General features: G+C 45.1%; 1 protein-coding gene across 6 annotated transcripts in view; it reads left to right on the top strand.

Moving 5' to 3' along the window:
• The window catches only part of LOC147604512 (putative phospholipid-transporting ATPase 8), a 176,017-nt gene that overhangs the window by 132,110 nt on the left and 19,973 nt on the right, over positions 1–23,934 (top strand). For 5 of the 6 annotated variants that reach the window (XR_015265318.1, XM_086794754.1, XM_086794756.1 and 2 more), the window contains 6 exons: positions 7,632–8,798; positions 17,840–17,991; positions 21,795–22,306; positions 22,457–22,670; positions 22,754–22,885; positions 23,062–23,265. Coding sequence is in view for 5 of the 6 variants with exons in the window: in XM_086794754.1 (XP_086650880.1) it covers positions 7,748–8,798; positions 17,840–17,991; positions 21,795–22,306; positions 22,457–22,670; positions 22,754–22,885; positions 23,062–23,265 (2,265 nt within the window). In the remaining variant the exon portion in view is untranslated. The remainder of the gene's footprint in view (positions 1–7,631; positions 8,799–17,839; positions 17,992–21,794; positions 22,307–22,456; positions 22,671–22,753; positions 22,886–23,061; positions 23,266–23,934) is intronic. The other variant, XM_086794758.1, reaches the window with a different exon arrangement.

Here is a 23,934-nt window from a genome sequence, read left to right on the forward strand (position 1 = left end):
AGACCACATCTCGGTTGACAACAATCTCATTCCTCTCTGGATCATACAATCTCATTCCTCTCTGGATCATACAATCTGTATCCCTTGGAAAGAGAATTATACCCCACAAATATAAGCTTGTGGGATTTGGAGTCAAGCTTCCTCCTCTGCTTCTTCGGAATATGTACATACGCATCGCTCCCAAAAACACGGAAGTGGGAGACATCAGGTTTCCTGCCAAAGTATGCCTCAAACGGAGTCATATTAGGTACTGAAGTCGTTGGAGACCGGTTGAGGGTATGGACAGCCGTTGCCCTCACAACCTCTCCCCAAAGTAGACGAGGAAGATCACGATGCTCCAGCATGGTCCTTGCCATCTTCACCACAGTCCTGTTTTTGCGTTCTACAACTCCATTCTCTGAAGGCGATCCTGTATTGGCCAGTTCCCTCTTGATGCCATGGTCTGCACAAAATCTGAGAAAAACATTCGAAGAGAATTCACCCCCTTTGTCAGCCCTGAGAGTCTTTACTTGCAATCCAAACTCTTTTTCCACCATCACGTGCCAATCCTTGATCCATGCAAAAGCTTGGTCCTTCTGTAAAAGAAAGTAGACCCATGTGAATCTGGTAGAGTCATCAACAAGCAGCATGAAATAGAGAGATCCTCCCAATGATGGTGTCTGCTGAGGTCCACACAAGTCAGTGTGAATCAACTCCAATGGTTTTGAAGCTCGCTTGGAAGCCTGCTTCGGAAAGGATTCCCTGTGTTGCTTACCACGTATGCAAGAATTGCAACGTCCTTGCCTGCTGCCAACATCTGGCAAGCCAACCACCATCTAGTCCCGGAAAGCTCGCCCGCAGTGCATCCACATTTAAGTGGCCATAACGAAAGTGCCACAGATCTCCGACCTTAGAACCTATCAATGAGGAGAGTGCAGAGAGCTTGTAGATACCATTCTCCACACCGCCTTCCCAAACAACCTGGCCAGTCTCATGGTCCCGTAGAGCAACTGAATGCTCCTCAAATTCCACCCGAAAGCTAGTCTTGCATACTTCATGCACTGACAGAAGATGAAAACCAAGAGCAGGGACTTAAAGAACACGGGCGGAATGCTTGCCCCCCTTGCCGTTGGGAATAATCTCCATCCGGTCCTCACTTTGTATCGGAATGGTGGAGTTGTCGCCAATGAAGATGCGACCTGAGTGCCGTTTCAGATCCAAAAAGAAGTCTCGGGACGGAGTCATGTGCCTGGAAGCACCACTGTCAAGAATCCATTCCCGGGTATCCTTTGCGGTAAAGCCAACTGCCTCCTCGCTCGAAGATGATGAAGCATCTGAGTCCATCATCTGTAAGTGCACAAATGCAAGAGTCTTTGCAGCCGAGGCTGAAGAATCAGTCCGCTTAAGACACTTCCTCCAATAGTGGCCTTTCTCGTCACAATCATTGCAAGACCTCTCGGCCTTCAGTTTCTCTCGATCTGTGTCAGGCTTCTTCTCAAAAGACTTCTCCGGTGAAGCCTTCCCTTTGCCCTTGTTGTTATTCCGGCCTTTCGGCCGTTGGCCAGTTAAGGCCTCCGAACCTCCGCTGTGAGGAGGGTTCGTGAATCGTTCCTCCTGGTCCAAGACCATGGGCACAAGCTCCTCCCAGGTAATGGTGCTGAGCCTACCACTAGTAATCAAAGAGGAGTAGAAAGCAGAATACTGAACAGGCAAGTGGGACAGCAAACAGGGTTCATAACCCGCATCTGTACTTCCAAGGAAATCCTCTTCATGGGCGGTACCCTGTTATAAAGAGACGCCAAGTGTTGCCATATGCCTCTGGCCAACGTCATATGCTTTACGTGATTGATTACTTGCGGTGTGCAGTTAAGAAAGATAAATGAACGGACCCTGGCGTTGACACGATCCCACATCTGTGCCTGTGTCTCGTGGTCCTTCCTCGTTGACAGTAACTCCCCTTCCTCTGCTTCCGGCCGTGGAACCCCGATAACGATGAAATCAGCAAGGTCATATGACTCCAGAGACTCCATCATAACCTTCCAGATGCCTTAATTGTTCCCGTCCAATTGACGGTCCACTGGGAACGTGGGGAGTGTTGGGATCTTCACATGCTTCTCAGCCATCTCTAACAAATCTGCCATTGCGGGGATGTAACTGAAAAAAAGGGTGGGTGGGTGGGAAAAAAAACTTTAAACCTGCAAGTGGCTGTCTAGCAACTCAGCCCGCCTTCCTCTTGCTTCTTCTCTTCCCGAACAGTCCCTAATAATCTACCAATCAGCAACGCAACAATCCCCCTCTTGCTTACAAAACTCCCAAGATCTTTCAAGAGCCTAGGGCTCTGATACCATGTCAAAATACGCAGCGGAGATGATAACCAAATCTGAGACCACAAGAGTAAGTAGAGTGCAGAAAATAGACAGCACAAGAGGAGAGAGATAGGCGTGTAGCTCTTCTCTATACACAAGATCCCGAAATGAAAACAAGATACAATGGTGTGGGGGCGATGGGGCCATTTTATATGGCCCCATACATGCAGTCGGCCTGTTGAAAAGGCAGCCGACTGGGCCTACATGTCCATGACCAGCGAAATAGGTAGGCATGAGTAGCATTTAGTTTAATGCATGGCATTGCCTATGGGCCAGCCCTTAGCTTTATTGGCCTGTCCAAGTGTAACATGCGGAAGCTTCGGGGGAGATCGGTAACTTCAATGCTCAGAAATCAGCACACGTGTCGCGACGAAACTAACACACCAAACTGAATATAGATGTGCAGAAAAATAGAGAGAGAGAGAGAGAGAGAAAGAAAGAAAGATTTTATTAACGTCTTCCAAAAGACCGAACTCGGCCTATGAGACAAATCGGTGTACCTGTATGGGGTATCCTCTGTCATCCCAACAAAATGAAAAAGTACTGAACTAAAAAGCTGAATCTGGGTGTGCAATAAGTACAATGAGTGGTGGAGGGGATGGAGCCCTACTACTAGGAGAATGCAAAGCTATATGCATGGAGTATACAATCATGATATGCAACCTAGCTAGCTCCATCCTGTACCATACTGGGGGTATAAAATGGTATACATCAATGAAGGGGGTGTCCACAGCTCCCTGAGGAACATGCCTGGGTGTGCTCTGAAGCGAGCCAGTCGCTCCGCACCCTCTCTGTGAAACTGAGCTCTGATCTCTGTCATCTCTCTCTGGTATAGGCGTGGTGTCCGAAAGCCAGGTGTCCTCTGTCTCCTGCGGGCTCTGAGTGTCTCTGCTCTTTGGAGAGTAATTCCCTGCCGTGTAGGGGCTGGGAGTGGGATGGATCTCTGAAAAAATGTAGTAATCTGTGTCTGTCGTCCCCCCTCTGGAGCTGTCTGAGCCTCTAATGATGTCTCTCTGTGGCACTGTATGTCTAGAATGAATCTCCCCAGTATGCGTTGGTCTGCTGCCTCAAAGATCTGGCGTAGGGAATGTGGCTCTCTGAATAAAATGGGATATCTCTCTCTGATGGCTGTATATGCTCTGCATCTGCATACATAATGCTCCTCACTCTCCACCTCCTCTCTGCACAATCTGCATACCCTCTCCTCTCGGGGGATCCGTGCTGCTCTGCCAGTCTCAATCTCCAATCGGTGTGATGAAACTCTAAGCTGACCAATTGCCACTCGGGAGCCGTGTGGTAAAAAGCCCTCCATGTATCTAGGCCTCTCTATAAATCCATCATCAGTGATACTCATGAAGTGATCTCTGTAGTATAGCATCTTCGGTGGAAGAGGCTGTGTAGGCGATATCCATGTCTCTCGTGTATAGAGCTGCCATAGATCCTGTCTCAATACTCTGTTCCTCTCACTATGAGAGAGACGGATATGTGGTGCATCCCTGTCATACTGGAAGGGTGGTAGATGATCCATGCCTAGGCCATGCTGTGAGAACCAATGTGTGACCTGTGCATACCACGATTCTCTGTCTCTTGCCTCAGCCAGCTGTCTAGATGCCTCAAAAGCTGTGTATGACAATCTGTCCTATGGCATCTCTCTGAATTTGTCTAGCAGGCATATAGTCTGAAATATGGCCTCTACCATCATAGGAGGCGCAGCAAACTCTGCTCGGATAATGTCATGAGGTACTGACGGTTTGCTGCGTATCATGCGTGCCATCATGAGGGCCTGTGGTCTCTCTATCTGTGTCCACCAATGGGTAGCAAGGCCTGGCGCCCATACCGTTGCTCCATACATCGATGCCGGTGTGACTAATGTGTCAAATAGCCACCCCTTTGTCCGGGGCTCCTGAAAATGCGCCTGGTGGCACTGTCTCTCTAGCATAGCCAATGCTGCATATCCCCGTGTCAATCTAGCTCTGGCTGCTGAACCCATGGTGAAGCGTGTGGCTGCTGCAGAGAAGGTAACCCCTAGGTACACGTATGATGTCACCACCTCCACCTGGCGTCCTGCGAGAGTGAATGTCAGCTGACTCCTGCCCTGTCTCGATGTATGAAAGACCATAACCTTGGTTTTCCCAAGGTTCACATAAAGACCCCTCTATGTGCAGAAATCATCGAGTGCATGTAGATGCTGCTGTAGACCACCTGGAGACTCGGACACTAATAAAATTTCATCAGCATAAAGCATAATATGTACTGAGGTACCTGCTAAATCAACTCCATCTCCGCCTCCCCGTGTAATGAAGTCAGCCACCTCATCAATGTATAACCCAAATAGCGTGGGGGAAAGTGGGCATCCTTGCTTCACACCAATGGTGCTAGCAATAGTCTCGGACATACCTCCTGGACATCTGACTCGCCCAAAAACCTGCTCATATAATGCATAGATGCCCCATGTCATATCTGCTGTCTCTTCCTCACTCTGGCCTGATCAATCAATATTGGGTCCCGAATACCCTTTGTAGGGCCCCCACCACAAATGGCGTATTTGCTTTATTAGAATGATGCAAATCTGAAAATAAATACAGAAAACTTGACCTTTCTTGGCTGAGATAACTCTGCCCTTGACCTGCAATACTTCACCCCTTCTGCGTTAGCTTGTTCTGGGCTGTCCTGGCCCTTGCTTTAGCTTCAGCACTTGGTGATTGATGAGATAACACAAAAGAATTGGGGACTTGGTATTTATACCCCTCAAGATGACCAGTCGGCCAGTCTTACTGCAGTCGGCTGTCATAAATTCAGCCCATGACTGAATAATACTGCAAATAATGCTATTAAATGCTGTGCATACTTTCCTTCTTGGCTGGGCATTAGGCGCATGAGCACATGAGGGCTGGGCACTGATTACTTGCTGTTTTGGAGGCTGGGCAGCCTGTATGGGCTGCCCCATACTTGCCCTACACCCATTTCGTGGCTGGATAGCCGGTCGGCTACCCCTGGTATGCCCCTAGGGCTGTCCTACAGCCATCCCATGGCCTACCCATGGCTGGTGGGTACAGCCAGGGCCTTCCTGGCCCTTATGGGGGTGGTTTTACACTGTCCCCATGCCCACACAAGTACTTGCGGTAGCCCTATGGGCTGGCCCCTTTGCTATATGCAAACCCTAACAGTCTACACAGTGATTTGGCATCCAGTACCATACCAGATACACAGAATCACTGACATCATTCCAGAGGGAGACTCACAGCTCGGACTGGCACTGTTTCATGTGCAGGACAATGCACACCTGACCTCGGACGATTGGGATGGAACCTTGGCTGACTCGTCCCGGACTGGGCTCATATGGGACTAGTTTACCATCCCAAGTCCTGCACCTTCTGTAGATATGTCCACGTGGCATCCAAGTGCGGGATGCACGTGACACCAATGGCTAATCACAGCAGAAGTGAACAACCGACAGGCTTTTGGAAGAACCTTGCCCTAGTCGGCCAGCTTATACAGCAGGCCAACATCATTTGTGGTAGGTAAGCTCCAGTCGGCCAGGTCTGTGAACACACCAGCAGTAGGTTGTGGTCATGAGGCAGTCGGGCAACATAAAAAAGTGTCTTTTATCCATGTGCAGCATTAAAGTAGCATTTAATGCTATTTTCAGCATTTTTTGGGGGGTCCATTTTGCTACTGGCCGACAGCTTATGCTGGCCAATCAGCAGCATATGAGCATATAAAAGCAATCGCTTCAGTCCCATTATTCCATTCAGGTATCCAGCAAAACACAGGCAGGAGTTCAGCATCTAGTCTTCTCCAAGCAGACAATGAAGGTCCTCTTCAACATTCAGCCAACATATGTGCAGTCCTTCAGCTATCTGGACTTGCATCAGTGGCCCGAATAGAAGTTTCTCTATCTCTGAGGACTTCTTCCTTTGTACAGGAATTTGAAGGTTCGTTTTCCTTAGGCATCCTTTTTCCAAGCATTTTTGGCTTTTTGGCAGGCAAAGACCTGTAAACATTGGGTGCTCTGACGGGGCGAAGCAGGGAAGTGCTGATTGAAACTTTTCTTGACTTGCGAGTGACAGGTCTTAGCGTTGCTCCGGGGAATCTTTGGCTCAAAAATACGGACCTTCCTTCGAATTCTGAGAATGAGAATGTAGGAATTGTTATATCCGGGGCTTTCCTCTCGCCGAAGATCTCGCCGGTGTTACCTGCGGATGGTTGGGACCATAATAAGATAAGAGTTGAAAGCGCCAAGGGGAATTGGGAGAAGCATCTGAGCATACAGCCTGCCAGGCCTTCCGTTTCCGGAGCTCTTTAACGTTTCCCTCCACGGGAATTTGCTCCTATCAAGAGAGTGTGGGGTTATGGTGGACGAGTCAGGAGAGTGCTCTGGGGTCCAGTTCTATCTTAAGTGTATACTTTCGGTCGTGGTCAATGGGAACCGATAATCGGTGATCGAAAATGATTGAAATGAAAGCATCCCTCCTTTCTTGATTGAGGCCCTCCAGGGGGTGCGGACACACTTGCACGGATTACAGGTGACGGCTACATCCTCCCCGGATTACCCCGAAGGGCGAAACCCAGCCAGATGTTTTTCTGGCAAGACTACTCACAGTTTCTTGCACGGACAAGATTCTGGGCACTATGGACTCTCTGGCATGATAGAAATCAGCGAGTCTTTACTGACTGATTAGTTGATACCTATACTTATTTTAGATGCTCTTTGCATGAATCTCTCTTATGCCTTGGGTGAGATCACTGCCAGGCAATTGGATGTGTTTTCATGGACAGCTATGCTTGTACCATAGCTTGAGTAATTACTTAGACAGCGTTTTCACAAAAAAAAAAAGAGTGTGTGTGTGTGTGTGTGTGTATACACGCACGTACATACGTGGATAGAGATACATTCATACATGTAGGTATGCATGTATGTATATATATATTTGCATGCATATATGCATGTATCTATACATACATTACATATATATACATACATACATTTCTTTTATATACATACATACATACATTCATTCATATACGTGTATGCATGTGTGTGTGCGTGTAGGTGCCGCGCTTTAAACTTATGGCCCCTTCTATGTAGCGTGTGTGAGAACCTCTTAGGCAAGGGCCCACTGACAGTAAAATCTTGTGTTCAATCACTTGTAGTTTATTCAATTTCTGAATTGTAATATCTGCCTTGTTTTGTGGATTTACCTTATATGTTGTAGATAATTGTTCAAGTAGCTGTTAGAGACTATCGTTTTGTCTCATGTTTATTTTGTTTGGTGTTGCTTTCAGATGGTTGGTGTAAATTTGCCCACAAGTTTGGGGATCCCCTACTTTTTTACTGGATGGAGCACCAACGTTTGGTTCATCGAGTCTGTTACTGAAAGAACTCCTGAAGCTTTTCAATCATGAAGCTCTTGTCGCACATAATCCAGAAAAGACCATGGGAGCAAAGCCCTGAACAGCGCATTATAGAAATAAAAGGCTCTTGGCGCAATCCTAAGGGGAAGAGGTTTCCAAATAAGGTTTCCACCACCAAATACAGATGGTACTCTTTCATACCAAAGGCTCTCTACGAACAGTTCCGTCGGGTTGCGAATTTGTACTTCGCATTTCATGCTGCCATCACGCTCACACCTGTGACGCCAGTCAATCCAATCACTACGATTCTTCCCCTTGCCTTTGTGATCGGGATGGCTATGGCAAAAGAGGGTATAGAGGACATAAGGCGTGGGCGGGCAGACAGAGATGTGAATAACCGCTTTGTGCGCACATTGGATACATATGGTGTTTTCAAGAAGCGCCGCTGGAAGGAGCTGAATGTGGGCAATATTGTGAAGGTGGAGTGTGATGAGTTCTTCCCATCTGATCTCCTCTTCCTCTTTTCAAACAACTCGGGTGGCAGCTGCTATGTTGAGACTGCAAACCTGGATGGTGAGACAAACCTCAAAATGAAGAGATGCCTGGAGGACACCGCTCAGTTGTCTGAAGATGAGCTGAAGGACTTCCATGCTTCTGTCAAGTGTGAACAGCCAAATCCGTCCATTTATTCTTTCATGGGGGACCTTACTTGGAAGGGTAAAACCTCACATCTTGGTCCTGGGCAGATTCTGCTGCGGGGCTCTAAGCTCAGGAATACACGGTTTGTGTATGGGGTGGTGCTCTTTACGGGATATGAAACCAAGATTATGATGAACTCCACAGATCCACCATCAAAGCGCAGCTCTGTGGAACACCAGTTGGATTACATTATTCTTTTTCAGCTTCTGCTGCTCTTGTGTATGTCTGCAGCTAGTGCCACAGTCTTTGCAGTGTGGTTGGGTGAAGACAGGAATAAGCACTGGTACTTACAGCCTGGTCTCAACAATGGCAAGAACTCTATCACAAAAGCGGCTTTCAGCTACACAAGTCCTTTGATTGCTGGAGTTTTGCAGTTTTTTACCTGCCTCGTGCTTTATGGTAAGCAAGCTTGAGTGTTTAGGGTTTGAATTAGTGTTAGTTGTGATGTTCTCTTCATGAGGTTATCATGCTATTCTGTTGCTATATGTGAGTGTTGAAAAACTGCCATGTGTAGTTCATAGACGGGTTGTTCATGGATGCACTTGGGGCCAGGTTACAAATTCGGAATTTGTATCACCCCGCAACACAGTAGGCTCTTACTGGGAGATCATTGCTAGTATCATAGTCTGGCAGATTTGGAGGGCGGGATGTACAGAGCCTCTGGATGGCATTAAGAGCTTTATACACAGTTGAGATGCATCATTTGGGAAGATATTATATGTATTTTTATGGCCAGTTGAGTCTGGCTTTTGTAGTGAATGAAATCATGGGATCTTCTTCTCTTCCACTCCCTCAAAAGCTCTTGGAATCATCAATTCCAGACTGGTTGCACACACCTTGCCTTCTGGGATGATTATAGGCCAGCCTTTGGCCATGCTTTCGTATTGTTTAGTTCATGCTTAATAGAAGCCTCATTTTTTGCCCAAAAAAAAAAAAACTGTTATGAGTTTGCCACGGTTACGGCCAAAACACATTGTCTCCAGGGGTTCCTGGTTGAAAAACTGGTTTTGAATGGTTTCCTCTCTGCCGTTTTGGCTGTTTTTTTCCCCCACAACATCTAATGCTTTCCCGCACTCCATTTTTCATCATGTGTAGGTCAAATGACTTACCAATTTTAATATCTTTTCCCATCCACTTCTTTCTTCTTCTCTTCCTTCCTTTCTTCTGCTACCTATTATTTTTTTCCCTTTCACCTTTTCTTCTTTCTTCTACCAAATTGTGTTTCCCTTGCCGATGTTGCGTTTACCCATTTCGACCCCCTCCAAGATGCGGCCTGTTTCACCATTACTGTTTATTATGCGTGAGCGTTGGAAAACACACTTGAAAACTTTGAACTTGAGAGAGAAGATTGTTGGATTGTTTGTGTGGGGCTCCTCCGGGAGAGATGGTGCAGAGAGCACCAGGCTGTGTGCGTTTGCATGATTTGTGTGGTGTTTCACACATTTCCGAGGTGGGCAAGTCGCTTGAGGTGCTTCAAAAGTCGAGTGTGTGAACGACGGCCTGCTTGTGTGTGTGTGGCCTTGGCCTGGGCAGCATTCTTGAAAACCTTTGTATGATAGTGTGGGCACATTTTTCTAGTCATAGGTCTGTTATCTTGCTGCAGTCAGCCATTATGGAGGCTACTATTAAAGGAGCTTTGCTCAAAGACTTGTGAGCATTGTACGCTTTATATTTATTCTGAATTACAACCAATTTTTCTCTGGAGCATCTCATTTTGTATTCTGACATGGTATCAGAGCTGGGGCTTGGAATGCGTTTGAGAGTTCTGAAGAGTGGAGGAGAGCTTTTATGTGGAGTTTAAATTCACTGGTTATTCTATGGCTGCAGGCAGTGCTTGCCCATATCTGCTGCATTTGATGCTATTGAGGGGTGGTGTGTGCATTGAGTGAGTGTAGGCAGGATGTTGGGGTAAAGGCACTATGCCCACCCTTATAGTGTGTACAAGCCCATAAGTTATAGTACATAGTACACTTAGTACTTTTAATGTACTAAGTGCACTATGTGTACTAGTGCAATATACATGTGTGATAGGGGAGTCACACACTCATGCTTTTATGAGTTGACTTATCCCCACAACTCTCTCTCTCTCTCCCTTGCTTCTCTGTGTATGTCTCCCATGAATGACTCTAAACCCTAGTTTCAGGTTTCTCCCCATCAACTGGTATCAGAGCCCTTACTGATCCCTCCCTTCCTCTTCTCCTTGATGATTTCTGTCCACAGTCTGCTGATCGCCTGCTTCAATCAACCATTATCATCCTGCGTTTTCTTCTGTGTGAGCTCCGCTGCCCCAAAGCCTACTGCCGCCTCTCTCAATCAACCCTTGGTACAAGCGAACACAAGCAAAGGCAGTTGGAGATGTCAGGCGCCTACATCAACTGGTCGCAAGGACAAGCGCAAGTGCACGCACGGGTGTAGCTGGCGCTAGGCGAATACAGGACTGTCGACTTCAGGCTGGGCGAGCACGTGGCACAAGGCAGCATTCGCAGTCTAGGCGAAGCTAAGCGAATGCGTTGGCGCTGGGCGTAGAAGGCACTAGAGGCGTGTAGCGTCGGCTGGTAAAACGAGCGAAGAAGATAGGCGGGCTGTAAAGCGCATTAGCGCTGGGCGTATAGGCGCTAGGCGAGTGAAGCGAAGGCAGCAGCCCTAGGCGACCTGTAGCGTGGCTGAGGCAGCACACGTCTATACTCAGGCGTCAACAAACGTGGTGAATACTTTCAGCAAAGCAGCATCTTGGTCAACCAGAGCTCCTCAGCTATTGCCCACCTGCACAGCAGCAACATCAGCATCAAGCCCCCCCCTTTCTGCAACAGAAATCAACCTGCAAATCAGAGAAATTCAGAAATTTCAGAGGTATTTGCCTTCAATTTTTTTTTCGAATTTCTTATCAATTCAAGCAATTGAGCAAATACAGGTGCCCAATTGCTCAATTTTTGAGCAAAATTGGCAAAATTGGGTGACATTGGTCACAATCAGGATAAATTTGCAGGAAATTGGTCAAATCAGGATCAATTTGCAGGAAATTGGTCAAATCAGGATCAATTTGCAGGAAATTGGATGTCGAAATTTGGGGCTTTTGATGTAATTGTGCAATTAAGCACTCATACATGCTGTATGATGTGAAAAATCGCACATTTGGGCAAAATTGCAGCAAATTGCAGCAAATCGCAGTGCAAATCAAGGGGCTTTTGTGCCGATTTGGTTGATTTGCATGCAAACGATCGCATTTGATGCTGTGAATAATGTGCTGATGCCTTACAAGCACTCAATGTGCCTGTAAATCAAGGGGCTTTCATGTATTGGATGTATATGTGGCCAGGGGGAAGCATCGTGAACACTCTGGATGCCTTCATGTGCGCCAATGTACCATGCATGATCAGAAATTGATCTCAAATCAAGGGGCTTTTCAAGTTTGTATGCTTGTTGAGCTTGGCAAAGCAGCAGGCAAGACATTTATGCCTTGAATCCTTAAAAAAATCAGCTTGCAGTCAAGGGGCTTTTGCCCAATTTCTGTTCGGGACTGTTGTATGCAGTGTACGGGACTGTAAAAGTCTGATTTTCACTCATTTGGACAGCCAGGAGAGCATTTATTGCTATTGTACCTGCTGGTACAGATTTGGCACAGCTTTGTGCATGTTTTTACATGGCTTTACACTGTTTTGAGTGATCAAAAGGTTCAAATTCAGCTGCTGAAATTGCCGGTACAGGTTTGGTACATCATTGGTGAGCACTTGGTACTGCTGTACAGTACTTTGGAAGGGCAAAAGAGCACATTTAAGGTGCTGTCCAAAATCTGCAGCAACCAGATTTTGGTGCTTTCATCACAAAAAGTGGGAGAAAAGTTGTATTCTTGCTTCCGCAGTGGGAGATAAAGCTTGGGAGAACATTTGTGAGCACTTTGTGTGCTTTGGGTGCAGTGTTTGCACATTTGCAGGGAGTCAGGCATTAAAGGTTGCATATTGCTATGGCAACCACAGGTGAGAGCTCTTCATTGCTTCACATCAAGAAGCTTGAAGGCTCGCAGAATTATGATATTTGGCAAACCCAGTGCTACAATGTGTTGCTCCAGAAAAAGCAGCACAAGCCTATCAAAGAAAGGGGTGTGATGCCCGCTTCTCTTACAGCTGAAGAGTGGGAAGATATGGATGAGCTGGCAAGATCTACTATCATGTTGTCTGTGTCAGACTCATTACTTTTCAGCATTCGTGAAGAGAAGACAGCTTGGGGAATGTGGCAGAGATTGCAGGACTTGTATGCCCAACAAAGTGCCTCAAGCAAAGTGTATTGGTTGAAGAAACTCATAGGTCTTCAGATGAAGGAAGGGGCTTCTATGACAGCCCATCTCAATGAGTTTAATGGTATTGTCAGCCAGGTCATCAATCAAAAGTTGGCGATGGACGATGAGTTCAAAGCCACCTTTTTGTTATGCACTTTGCCAGAGAGTTGGGACACATTTAGGACAGCCACTAGCAATTCGAATGCTATGCTGTCATATGCAGATGTTGAGGGTGCTCTTCTTCAAGAAGAGATGAACAGGAAAAACAACTCTGTTGGAAAGTCCAATGCAATGAATGCACGTGGGAGATCCCAGCAAAGGGGAAAAAGCCAAGAAAGGGGAAGGAGCAAGTCTCGCTCCAAAAAGGATTTGGAATGCCATTATTGTGGCAAGAAGGGACACATCAAAAAGCAATGCTACAAATGGAAAAATGATCAAAAAGAAAGGGAAAAGGCAAAGACAAAGAGAAGGATGAAGCCAAAGATGTAAAGCCAAAGGGCAAAAGTGGAGTCAAGATCGAAGAAATCAATGTGTCACATGCAGGTGGCAGTGAGGATGAGGTCCTCTTTACTTCTTCACTTGATGCCCATTCACTTCTTACAGGTGGTCATGGTATGCACTCATGGATCATTGATTCAGGTGCCTCCTTTCATGTCACAGGTTGCAGAGACTTGTTTGTCAGGTACACTGCTGGCAATGAAGGAGTGGTTTATTTGGGTGATAACCATGCATGCAAAATTCTTGGCAGAGGTGATGTGAGGCTTGTATTTTCAGATGGCTCACAGCTTATGCTCCATGATGTCAGGCATGTGCCTGAGATCAAGAAGAATCTGCTTTCTACTGGACAGCTTGATGATGCTGATTATGTTACCACATTTGGTAGTGGAAAGTGGAAGATTAGTAAGGGCTCACTGGTTGTTGCCAGAGGCTCTAAGGTGGACACTCTTTACTTTATGCATGCAGGTGTTTGTCACCATGCTAATGTAAATGCAACCGAGCTGCCGGAAATTTCTATGTGGCATAGCCGGTTGGGACACATGAGTGTCAAAGGAATGGAGCAATTGTCTCGTTTGGGTTACTTGCCTTCTCTCAAGTTTTCAAGTTTTCAGTTTTGTGAGCATTGTATATATGGTAGGCAACTCCAGTGCCCCCACAAGAAAGCTCTTGGACAGAAAGATGCTCAGTTAGAGCTTGTGCATACAGATGTATGTGAGATGCCTCAGCTTTCTTTGGGAGGGGCAAAATATTTTGTGTCTTTTATAGATGATGCCACACGCAAGGTGTGGGTTTATCCTCTTCGTCTGAAGAGTGATACATTCTCAGTGTTTCAGAAGTTTGTTGCTCATGTTGAGAATCAAACTGGCAAAACACTGAAGGCTTTGCGTTCCGACAATGGTGGAGAGTATACGTCCAAACAGTTTCAGGACTTTTGTGATGCTAAAGGCATCAAGAGGGAGCTCTCTACTCCTTATGATCCTCCACAAAACGGGACAGCAGAGAGGATGAACAGGACCATACAGGAGAAGGTCCGTTCTATGTTGTCACATGCTGCATTACCTCATGGTTTTTGGGCTGAAGCTGTTATGACAGCCGTTCACCTTATAAACAGGTCACCTAACACGAGGCTTGGTGGGAAAGTGCCAGAAGAAGTATGGACAGGGAAGCCTCCGTCATACAAGCACTTGAGAGTGTTTGGTTGCGTTGCGTACGTGCACATACGCAGGGAAATGCGCACCAAACTTGATCCTAAGTCTCACAAATGCATATTCCTAGGATATGGTGACAGAGGTGAAATGGGGTATAGACTTTGGGATCCCATAAATAGAAAGATCATACGCAGCAATGATGTCATTTTTGATGAAACATGCATGTATAAGGAGCCTGCAAGGCAACAGGAGCCTGGCAGAGTCATCTTTGATGATGATGGACATCATGGACAACAACAAAGGGCTGTAAATCAGCCATTACAGCAGGAAAACCAGCCCTTAAATGGTGCTGAAAATGGTCCAAATGGACAGCCAGATATGGCAGAAGATATCCCTATGGATATACCACAGTTGGAGGATATACCGGGCATGATTTTTCAGCCTTATGGCATGGAACAGGAGCCACCAATGGGTGATATGCAGGCTGGACAGCAACCTGCAAATGATGGTCATTGGGTACGGAGGTCCACTAGACCCTCCAGAGCCCCTGACAGGTTTGTTCCAGGGGTTGACTACTTGATGCTCACTGACTGTGGGGAGCCCTCATGTTATAAGGAGGCTTTACAGAGGGCAGACAAGGCTCTATGGGAGCGTGCCATGAAGTCAGAGATGGATTCTCTGCATAAAAATGGAACTTGGAAGTTGGTGCCTTTGCCTGCAGGCAAGAAGGTTTTGCCATGCAAGTGGGTATACAGGCTCAAAGTTGCATCAGATGCAAAGCCAAGATACAAAGCCAGGTTAGTGGCTAAGGGCTTCAAGCAGGAATATGGTGTGGACTTTGAGGAGATCTTCTCTCCAGTGGTCAAAATGACCACACTTAGAGCTGTGTTGGCTTTGGTTGCGCATGATGATCTGGACTTGATTCAGATGGATGTGAAGACTGCTTTTCTTCACGGTGATCTCCATGAGGAGATATATATGCAGCAGCCAGAGGGTTATGCAGAGAGTGGAAAGGAGAAGCTTGTATGCAAGCTAAAAAAGAGTCTTTATGGGCTCAAACAGGCACCAAGGGAATGGTATCATAAATTTGATACATTCATGAAATCTCAGAAATTCAGGAGAAGTGACATAGATCACTGCTTGTACACCAAGAAAGCTTTGGATGGCAGTCTATTGATTCTCATTTTGTATGTTGATGATATGTTGATTGCCGGGAAATCTCGTAAAGAGATGGATGCTTTGAAGCAGAGGCTGCATCAAACCTTTGATATGAAGGATTTGGGTGATGCAAATCACATCTTGGGTATGCGGATACTTCGGGACAGAAATCAGCATGTGTTGTATTTGTCTCAGAAGGAATACATTGGCAAAGTCTTGCAGAGGTTCAATATGGACGGGGGGAAGAAAGCTAGTACTCCTTTGCCTCCATATGTGAAACTCAGTGCTATGGACAGCCCACAGTCAGATAGAGACAGGGCTGATATGGCCAAGATTCCGTATGCTTCAGCTTGTGGCAGTCTCATGTATGCCATGGTTGCTACTAGGCCGGACATTGCATTTGCAGTGGGAGTGGTTTCTAGATACATGGCCAACCCTGGCAAGAAGCATTGGGAAGCAGTGAAAGGTGTCATGAGATACCTGAAGGGCACACAGGATTTGTGCATTTGCTTTGGCAAACAGGATGCATTAGTGCATGGTTACACGGATTCGGATTATGCCGGTCATCCAGATAACCGGAAGTCTACTACCGGTTATGTATTTACATTCACAGGAGGTGCTGTGTCATGGATATCCAGGATGTAGAAGTGCACTGCCTTATCTACTACAGAGGCCGAGTATATTGCAGCCACAGAGGCTTGCAAGGAGGCATTATGGCTATCTCGGTTAGTGGTTGATTTGGGCTATACAGGGGATATTCCATTGTCGCATTGTGACAGTCAGAGTGCCATTCAGTTGGCAAAGAACCCTGTTTTTCATGCAAAGACGAAGCATGTGGATGTGAAGTATCACTTCATCAGAGAGGTGATAGAGAACAAGCAAATTCAGCTTGTTAAGATTCATACGGATGACAACCCGGCTGATCTGTTGACGAAGAGTTTGCCTCCGGAGCGGTTTGCTCATTGCAGACACTTGATGGGCATTGGATGAGGCCATTTTCAGCCTTGATATGGTCTTGTATATTATCATGTACATGCTGATTTTTTTCTTTTCCTTTACTTAAGGGCACTTTGCCTTTAAGTGGGAGGTTGTTGGGGTAAAGGCACTATGCCCACCCTTATAGTGTGTACAAGCCCATAAGTTATAGTACATAGTACACTTAGTACTTTTAATGTACTAAGTGCACTATGTGTACTAGTGCAATATACATGTGTGATAGGGGAGTCACACACTCATGCTTTTATGAGTTGACTTATCCCCACAACTCTCTCTCTCTCTCCCTTGCTTCTCTGTGTATGTCTCCCATGAATGACTCTAAACCCTAGTTTCAGGTTTCTCCCCATCACAGGAGGAGTCTGTGTTTTGTTAATAGTGTTGGAGCTGAGGTCTCCTTGTGGTGGGTTCTGAAGCTGTCCAAGGGCAGGTTTGGATGGTGGCCTTGTATTCCTCTAGGCTCTCTTTACCGGCTGGCCGACCGAAGGGTTTGTGGGACGACCTCGAGAAGGGTGGTGGCTCTATGGCTGTTGCAAGGCCGTGTTCTACAGTAGAGCGCTGACAGTTGGGCTCATGCACGTGGAGGGGAGAGATGTGGTGCCACTGGCAAAAGAAGAAATAATGATTTTCTTTTAAAAGCCTAAGGTTGCTTCTTCTAAGGTTTCATAAGAAGCGTTCACATACCTTATTGAGCTTGTGAGCCACAGGAGCCAACTAGTTTCTGTTTGGGCTGGAGGTTGGCTGGAAGTACCTGCGTGGCTGCACCATGTGCAAAAGGTGTGCGTGGCACTTCTGTGAAAGCTGGTTGGCAGCAACAAAGCATGATCTGACTGTTTCTTGTGAAGAGGATGTCGCATCTCTGTGATGTTTTGCTGTCAGGTGGCATCATGAAGCATTTGTGGCAGAGGCTTCAGTCGAGACTGTTGAGGGCTTGCTGGCATTGATTCCATGCGGATCTATATTGTTGATTGTCGGATGATGCTGCAGTGAAGGAGATGGGAAGTGCATGTGATGGATGGCTAGGATCTGATCAAGCCTGGAATTGCAAGGATGTGTACATGACAGTGTCTAATGGTTTTATGTTGTTTGTTTATTTCACACTCTATCTTTGGAGTAGAATCCATTTTAGCTCAAATTTAAGACACTCAACTGTGTGCGATATGTCTGGTGTGATCTCAAGTTATCTCTTGGTGGCATGGAAAAACAACAAATATGTTTTTTTTTTTTGGCAGTCTGTGTGTGTGTGTATATGTGCATGCAGGTGCATGAGTATACACCTGTGTGCTTCATGAATGTGTGTGTATGTTATGTGGTATTTTTACTGAATTGCTGCTCACTCACTTGTTTTTGGTTGCAATTTGAAATATCAGGTTATTTTGTGCCCATATCTCTCTATGTCTCCCTAGAAATAGTGAAAGTCATTCAGGCTCTGTTTATAAATTCAGACATTGAATTATACTACCAGGAGATGGACAAGCCAGCTTCTGCACGGACTTCCAATTTGAATGAAGAGCTTGGCCAGGTTGGATGTCTTACAATATTTGATTCGAAACAAAATTTTGATTCATACAAGAAAAGCAAATAGAGAAAACGGTAAAATAGTACAAAAGTGTATCTCTCAAGGAGGTGATTTATGCATTTGTTTCTAAGCTAGATGGTAGGCTTGTGGCTGTGTTTTTTGCATTGACCTTGCTGCTTGCCAAAATCTACTAAGGCCACTCAAGGTGGCGGTTCTAATGACATTGAGCACTGTTTGAGTTGTGCAATCTTTTCTCTCTTGTTTGGTATCACATCTTTATCTGGTCTCTCTCTCTTATATGACGTAGCTGAGGGAGATCTCTCGGCCATACTCATTAGCCCCATGCTTGATATCTTGGAGAGTGGTATACCATCTACTGGGGGCTGATGCTCCTCTCATGTTTCTATGTTCTTGGTATTCCATGATGAGTTTCCATGGACAGTTTTGTACACCCAATGAGATAGCTATGTTTTTGTTTCTATTTATTTTCCATTGCATGATGAGATATGCCATGGACATTATTGTATCACTTTGGTCTTATAGGCCCATTGGGTCTTTGGTAGATGCTTTATATATCTTTCTTTCATGCTCCAAGGGATTTTTGCCTCGCCATTGCCTATGCATCACATATTACATCCCCATTATGGTACTGGTTGGAGCTAGACAGATCTGCATTGCATTTTTGTATACCCTACGCATATAGGTTGCATACTAAGCCTTTAGCAGTAGTGCTCCATCCATCACACCCCCCCCCACTAGCTCAGTACTTTCATAGTTTATTTCATGTTTATTTTGTCCTTTTTTTCTGGACATCCAGAGGACATTGACAGTTGTACATTGATTTGTCTCACAGGTCGAGTTCGGCCTCTAGTAGACGTTAATACAACTCTCTTTCTTTCTTCTTTCTTTCTCTCTCTCTATGTGCACCAACTTGTCATGGCTTGAATCTCCATCTCTCTCTTTGCTCATGCTCTAGTCTTGGCACCATGAATGCTAACATGGTATCCTGTCTAATACACCTGCAATGATGCGTTTTTTTCTTCCGCCTTCAATTCTGCGTTCTTTTCTTCCGCTTGCATTTTTACTTGCTGCTGCCATCATCACTGCTGCGTTTTTCTCTGAGCTGTGCATCTGTGCAGCACATGTCCTCTCAGCATTTTTGTTGCGGCTATCATCTTTGCTGCGTTTTTCTCTTAAGCGGTGCATTTTTTCTCATCATCTTTGCCACCTCTTGTACTAGCCATTAACGTAAGCTTCAAGTTGGAGCTTTTGCAGTGCTATGGAAGGTCCAAGCATCTGCATTAGGGCATCATTGCCTTTTGCAATAAAATCTGCATCAGCATTGGCATGGAAACGTCGTTGAAAGAGACTACTCTTCATCGACATATGCTGGAGGGAAAGTTTTTAAACTTCCAAAATTATCGTCTAATCCCTATTATGATAGGAGAAGGAGTAGCGGTAGAGAAATGTCGTGAAGCCATGTCCTCTGACAAGAAACCTTCTCTGAAGAAAAGGGGCTGAAAAAATCATCAAGTCCTCCTCTCAAGTTGTGCATAGCAAGAAGAAAGGGAGTGAGGGTGGGAAACTGAAAGGAGAGGAAGAAGATCTCTCCAAGATGTAGTTCCCTGTCCTCAGCACCTAGAAGAGGGCTTTAGCAATCAAAAAAAATCAGCAATCTTTGATGAAAATTCAGAAATACAACAGTCCCAAGTGTGAGATGAAGAAAACACAGCACTCTTGAGGAAACCTGTGCTCCTGGAAGAAAATGCAGCACCTTCTACGCTGAAATCTGCAGAAAACGCAGCAAATTGTCGAAGCCTCTGCTCCAAAAGAGAAAACGTAGCTTTCTTCTGCTCACAGGTCAGCGTTTTGCTCTGATACCATGAAAGAAAGTGAAGCAAATATAAAACACAGATGTAGGCTCAGGTACAAGACCTGTAAATGCTGGAAACTGATGTTTATTGCTGAAATCTGAGTGAGAAGCAGTAGCAGCTGCTAATGACCTCAATTGAATGCTGAAAAATGAGATGGACCGAGGGAAAGGGAGCCAGCCCTTATATACTACCTCAGGATGCTGGTTGGTTAGCTATAGTAGGCCGACAGCATGGCTGTAGCATTAAATGCTACCTAAAATGCCAAAAATACCAAAAATGGTAGAAAAAATGCTGAATATCTGCTAAGATATGCCAATGCAGGGCCTCATAAATGGCCAATACAAGCATGAAATTGATGATGTAGACCCTCTGGAGATGATATAATCCAACATATCTACATAATCATAGTGGACTCTCCTTTTAGTGTGAGGTGGTGCTTACATTTATCCAAGGCACACAAGCTCTAGAAAGTGAGTTTTTTGAATCTGACTTTCCCAACTGTTCTTGCTTTGCGTTAGCTTGCCACCAACTTTTATACCCATAACCTAGGGTTAATAATTGTGGTGTAAGAGACTAGAGTACATTTTCTTTTAGTACAGTCAAGGGGTATATGTGTGTCATGGCAGCCGGTTTACGTTGAAAAACATTGCCTTGCTATATGTCTCAATAATAAAAAATGCTCTCCTCCTTTTTTGAAGAGTGGGCAGTAGCTTGAGCCTGTTCTTGACTTCATTTCTTTTTTTTAACATGCTTGCCTAGACCATGCTTAGCACAGGTTGAGCTAGTGACAAAGTTACCTTCTTAGATCTTGGTTCAGGAATATGCTTCTCAAAAAGAGAAGTGCAAGTGCAATTCGAAAGACACACACACACCTATATATATATATGTGTGTGTGTGTATGTGTGTGTGTATGTATGTATGTATGTATGTATGTATGTATGTAGGTGTGTGTATGTATGTATATATATATATATATATATGTATGTATGTATGTAGGTGTGTGTATGTGTATATATGTATATATGTATGTATGTATGTATGTATGTAGGGTTAGCTTAGACAGATGTTCAATTATCTAGCATGTTGTTGGTTTGAACCCCGTTCACCTGGCATGGTTTGTGTTGTAAAGGAATATGCTCCGTTTATTAAGCTGCCTTTTTTTGAAGCATTTCCTAAATCCATCATGGTCATTAAAATGGGAAAAATGTATCCAATGCAATGCCATTGCAAATGTATGAAAACACATAAAAGGAGAAATGAATGCAGATCACAATCCCACCTCCCAATGCAATATTATCAAATTGTAGTGTGAATAAATGCCCAAACCTTATTTCTCGGCAGTTCAGGTAATAAGACAATTGACCTGTTCAAAAAATACATACATCTGCAGACAAGCGTGTATGCTGGTGGTGAAGCGTTTCACCTCGGACCTGGGTTGGATAATGTCCAGTCTACACTCCGTGGATGCATTAACATTTAATTCTATGTATCCTGCAAAAAAGAAAGAAACCGCATGTCTCTACCCATCTCTTGCACAGGCTTATACGATCTATTTATTATTAAAACGGAAATGCTAATGCAATAATGCATTAAATTGATTTTCATTTTTCCCCAGCATTAAGGTCTTCACAGTCATAACCCCCACCAGTGAAAAGGAAAGTTCTCACCTGACCGTTCCTTGTGGGCAGTCCGTCCAGGGATCTGTCGGTAAAGACCTTTCGTGAGTTGCTAACAGACTTATGCATATATTTACTTTGGTACATTTTTCCTGATCACCAAAACAAATTTATTAATTCCTCTTATGGTTCTCAATGTGTTTCAAGGCTTTTTATTCAAATTCCCAAATGAGGGTGGTAGTAGTCATGTTGCAAGGTTTTGCTGCTCAAGCAAGGGTGGTAGTAATCATATTCAAAGGTTGTTTGGTTATTGTAGGTAAGCACCATTCTTTCAGACAAGACGGGTACACTGACACGCAATGAAATGGAGTTTTTCAAGTGCTCAATTGCTGGTATCTCGTATGGGACTGGCGCCACTGAAGTTGAAAAAGTCGCGGCTATAAGGGCTGGGAATGCCTCAAGCTGGAGTCAAGAGGAACAAGCATCCAATTTTGATGCCAAGTTGGAGAAGGGATTTGCTTTGAGAGACTCGAGGCTTGACAATTTGAATTGGCAAAATGAACCCACGAGGGACTTGATTTTCCGGTTCTTGGAAATCCTTGCCATGTGTAATACTGTTGTTATTGATGGCCCAGCAGACCCTGATGCCATCAACTATCTAGCCGAGTCGCCTGACGAGGCTTCCTTTGTCGTGGCTGCCAAAAGGTTGGGCGTATTTCTGTTCGATCGGTCAGAAACATCAATCCGTTTGAAATTGTTCGACAAGGATGGGAGTGCAACCCTTCGCAGTTATCAATTGCTCAACACCATTGAATTCAGCAGTGTTCGGTGTGTTAATCCTCCACTGACTGCTAAGGACTGTAGAAGCATAGAGCACTTTATTTCTGTTAAGGTCGCTGCAGCATCTTGTTTGCTGACTCTTTAAGGGCTGTCTTTGAAGGCTAACCTTTGCTTTAATTGAATCCTTTGGTTTTGCAGGAAACGGATGTCTGTGATCGTTCGTGACCCAGAAGACCGCCTTCTTCTGTTTTGCAAAGGTGCAGATGATGTGATGTTTGATCTACTGGCTGCTGATGGCAAGGACATTCTAGGCATCACAAGGCAGCATATGAATGACTATGGTGAAGCAGGGCTAAGAACATTGGCTATTGCGTATCGTGTATTGGATGAGAATATGTACGCCGAATGGCAGGTGATCTTGTGCTCGGTAGCTTTGTAATACCCATCAATAGTCTTAGAAAACAGGGGTTTGTGAAATATTATGTTGGATTTCAGAATCGTTGGATGGCAGCAAAGCAGGAGATTGTGACTGCAGATTCCCCACTGGAGAAGTTAAATGGGCTGGCTGATGAGATAGAGTGTAATCTAACACTTGTCGGGGCTACTGCTATTGAAGATAAGCTCCAGGTTAGTTGGATTATTTAAGTACTTTGCACTCTACCTTCTTATCATGGAGAGTGGCATAAGGAGGGGTAACTGGTTGATAGAAACTAGGCAAAGGTTGAATACATTCTCTAGCCGTAGTTAAAGATGAAGGGCTTGTGTAATGATCTCTGATTGCAAACCTGGTTATTGCTTCTCAGGTTGGGGTGCCGCAAGCAATCTATCGGCTAGCTGAAGCGGGAATCAAGATCTGGGTCCTTACTGGGGATAAAATGGAGACAGCCATAAACATCGGTTACGCATGCAGCCTTTTGAGGTCTGATATGATTAAACATATTGTTCGCTTAGAGGACAATCTCTCTATCTCGTCCCAGGCTGTAAAGCGAGATCAAAAGGCTAAGGAGGTCAGCATTTGTTCAAAAATTCATAAAATAACAATGCATCATCAACTAAGTTCTGCCCAATCTGTTACCTTTCTTATGTACATGTAGACATACACTTGGCTGCTGATTATGTTGTTAGGAAAGAAGGTAGTCCATGCTCACATTGATGAAGTTGGCGGAAGCTTAAGCTCTCGAAATGACACTCCTTGTTAAGGAGTTTCCATCTATACAACTGCCATTTTCTTTTAATATCTGCTATGTCATCATCCCAAGGGTCATGTATGCTGTTTAAAGAGGCGTCGGAAAGATATCTATGCATGCATGTGCAATGGGAATGTAATATGGAACGGGCACAGGACGGGGTAGGAAATGGGAATGGGTATGGGATGGAAATGGATCGGCACCATGTAAATCTATATACACAATCATGAGAAAATAAGAATGGGAACAGGGAATGGAATGGGAACGACAGGGGACGGGAAATGGCATTTCCGCATTCTGCACGGCTGAAATAGCCGTTTCCACAACTATGGTGTGTGCCTCCATTGTCCTCTGCAGGGGTAAGCATTTCTATAGGTGCTTGCCCAAGTGATCCATATGTGATTGAAGGGGTTTGGGGCAAGGATTAGATGGTTGCCTAATGTCTTAAATTTTAAGAGGGAATACATGAAAAAACAAGGGGACCCTGAT

This window comes from Cibotium barometz, chromosome 61 (assembly GCF_041138505.1).
Source record: "Cibotium barometz isolate CiBa-2024 chromosome 61, ASM4113850v1, whole genome shotgun sequence".
Classification (NCBI taxonomy): domain Eukaryota; kingdom Viridiplantae; phylum Streptophyta; class Polypodiopsida; order Cyatheales; family Cibotiaceae; genus Cibotium; species Cibotium barometz.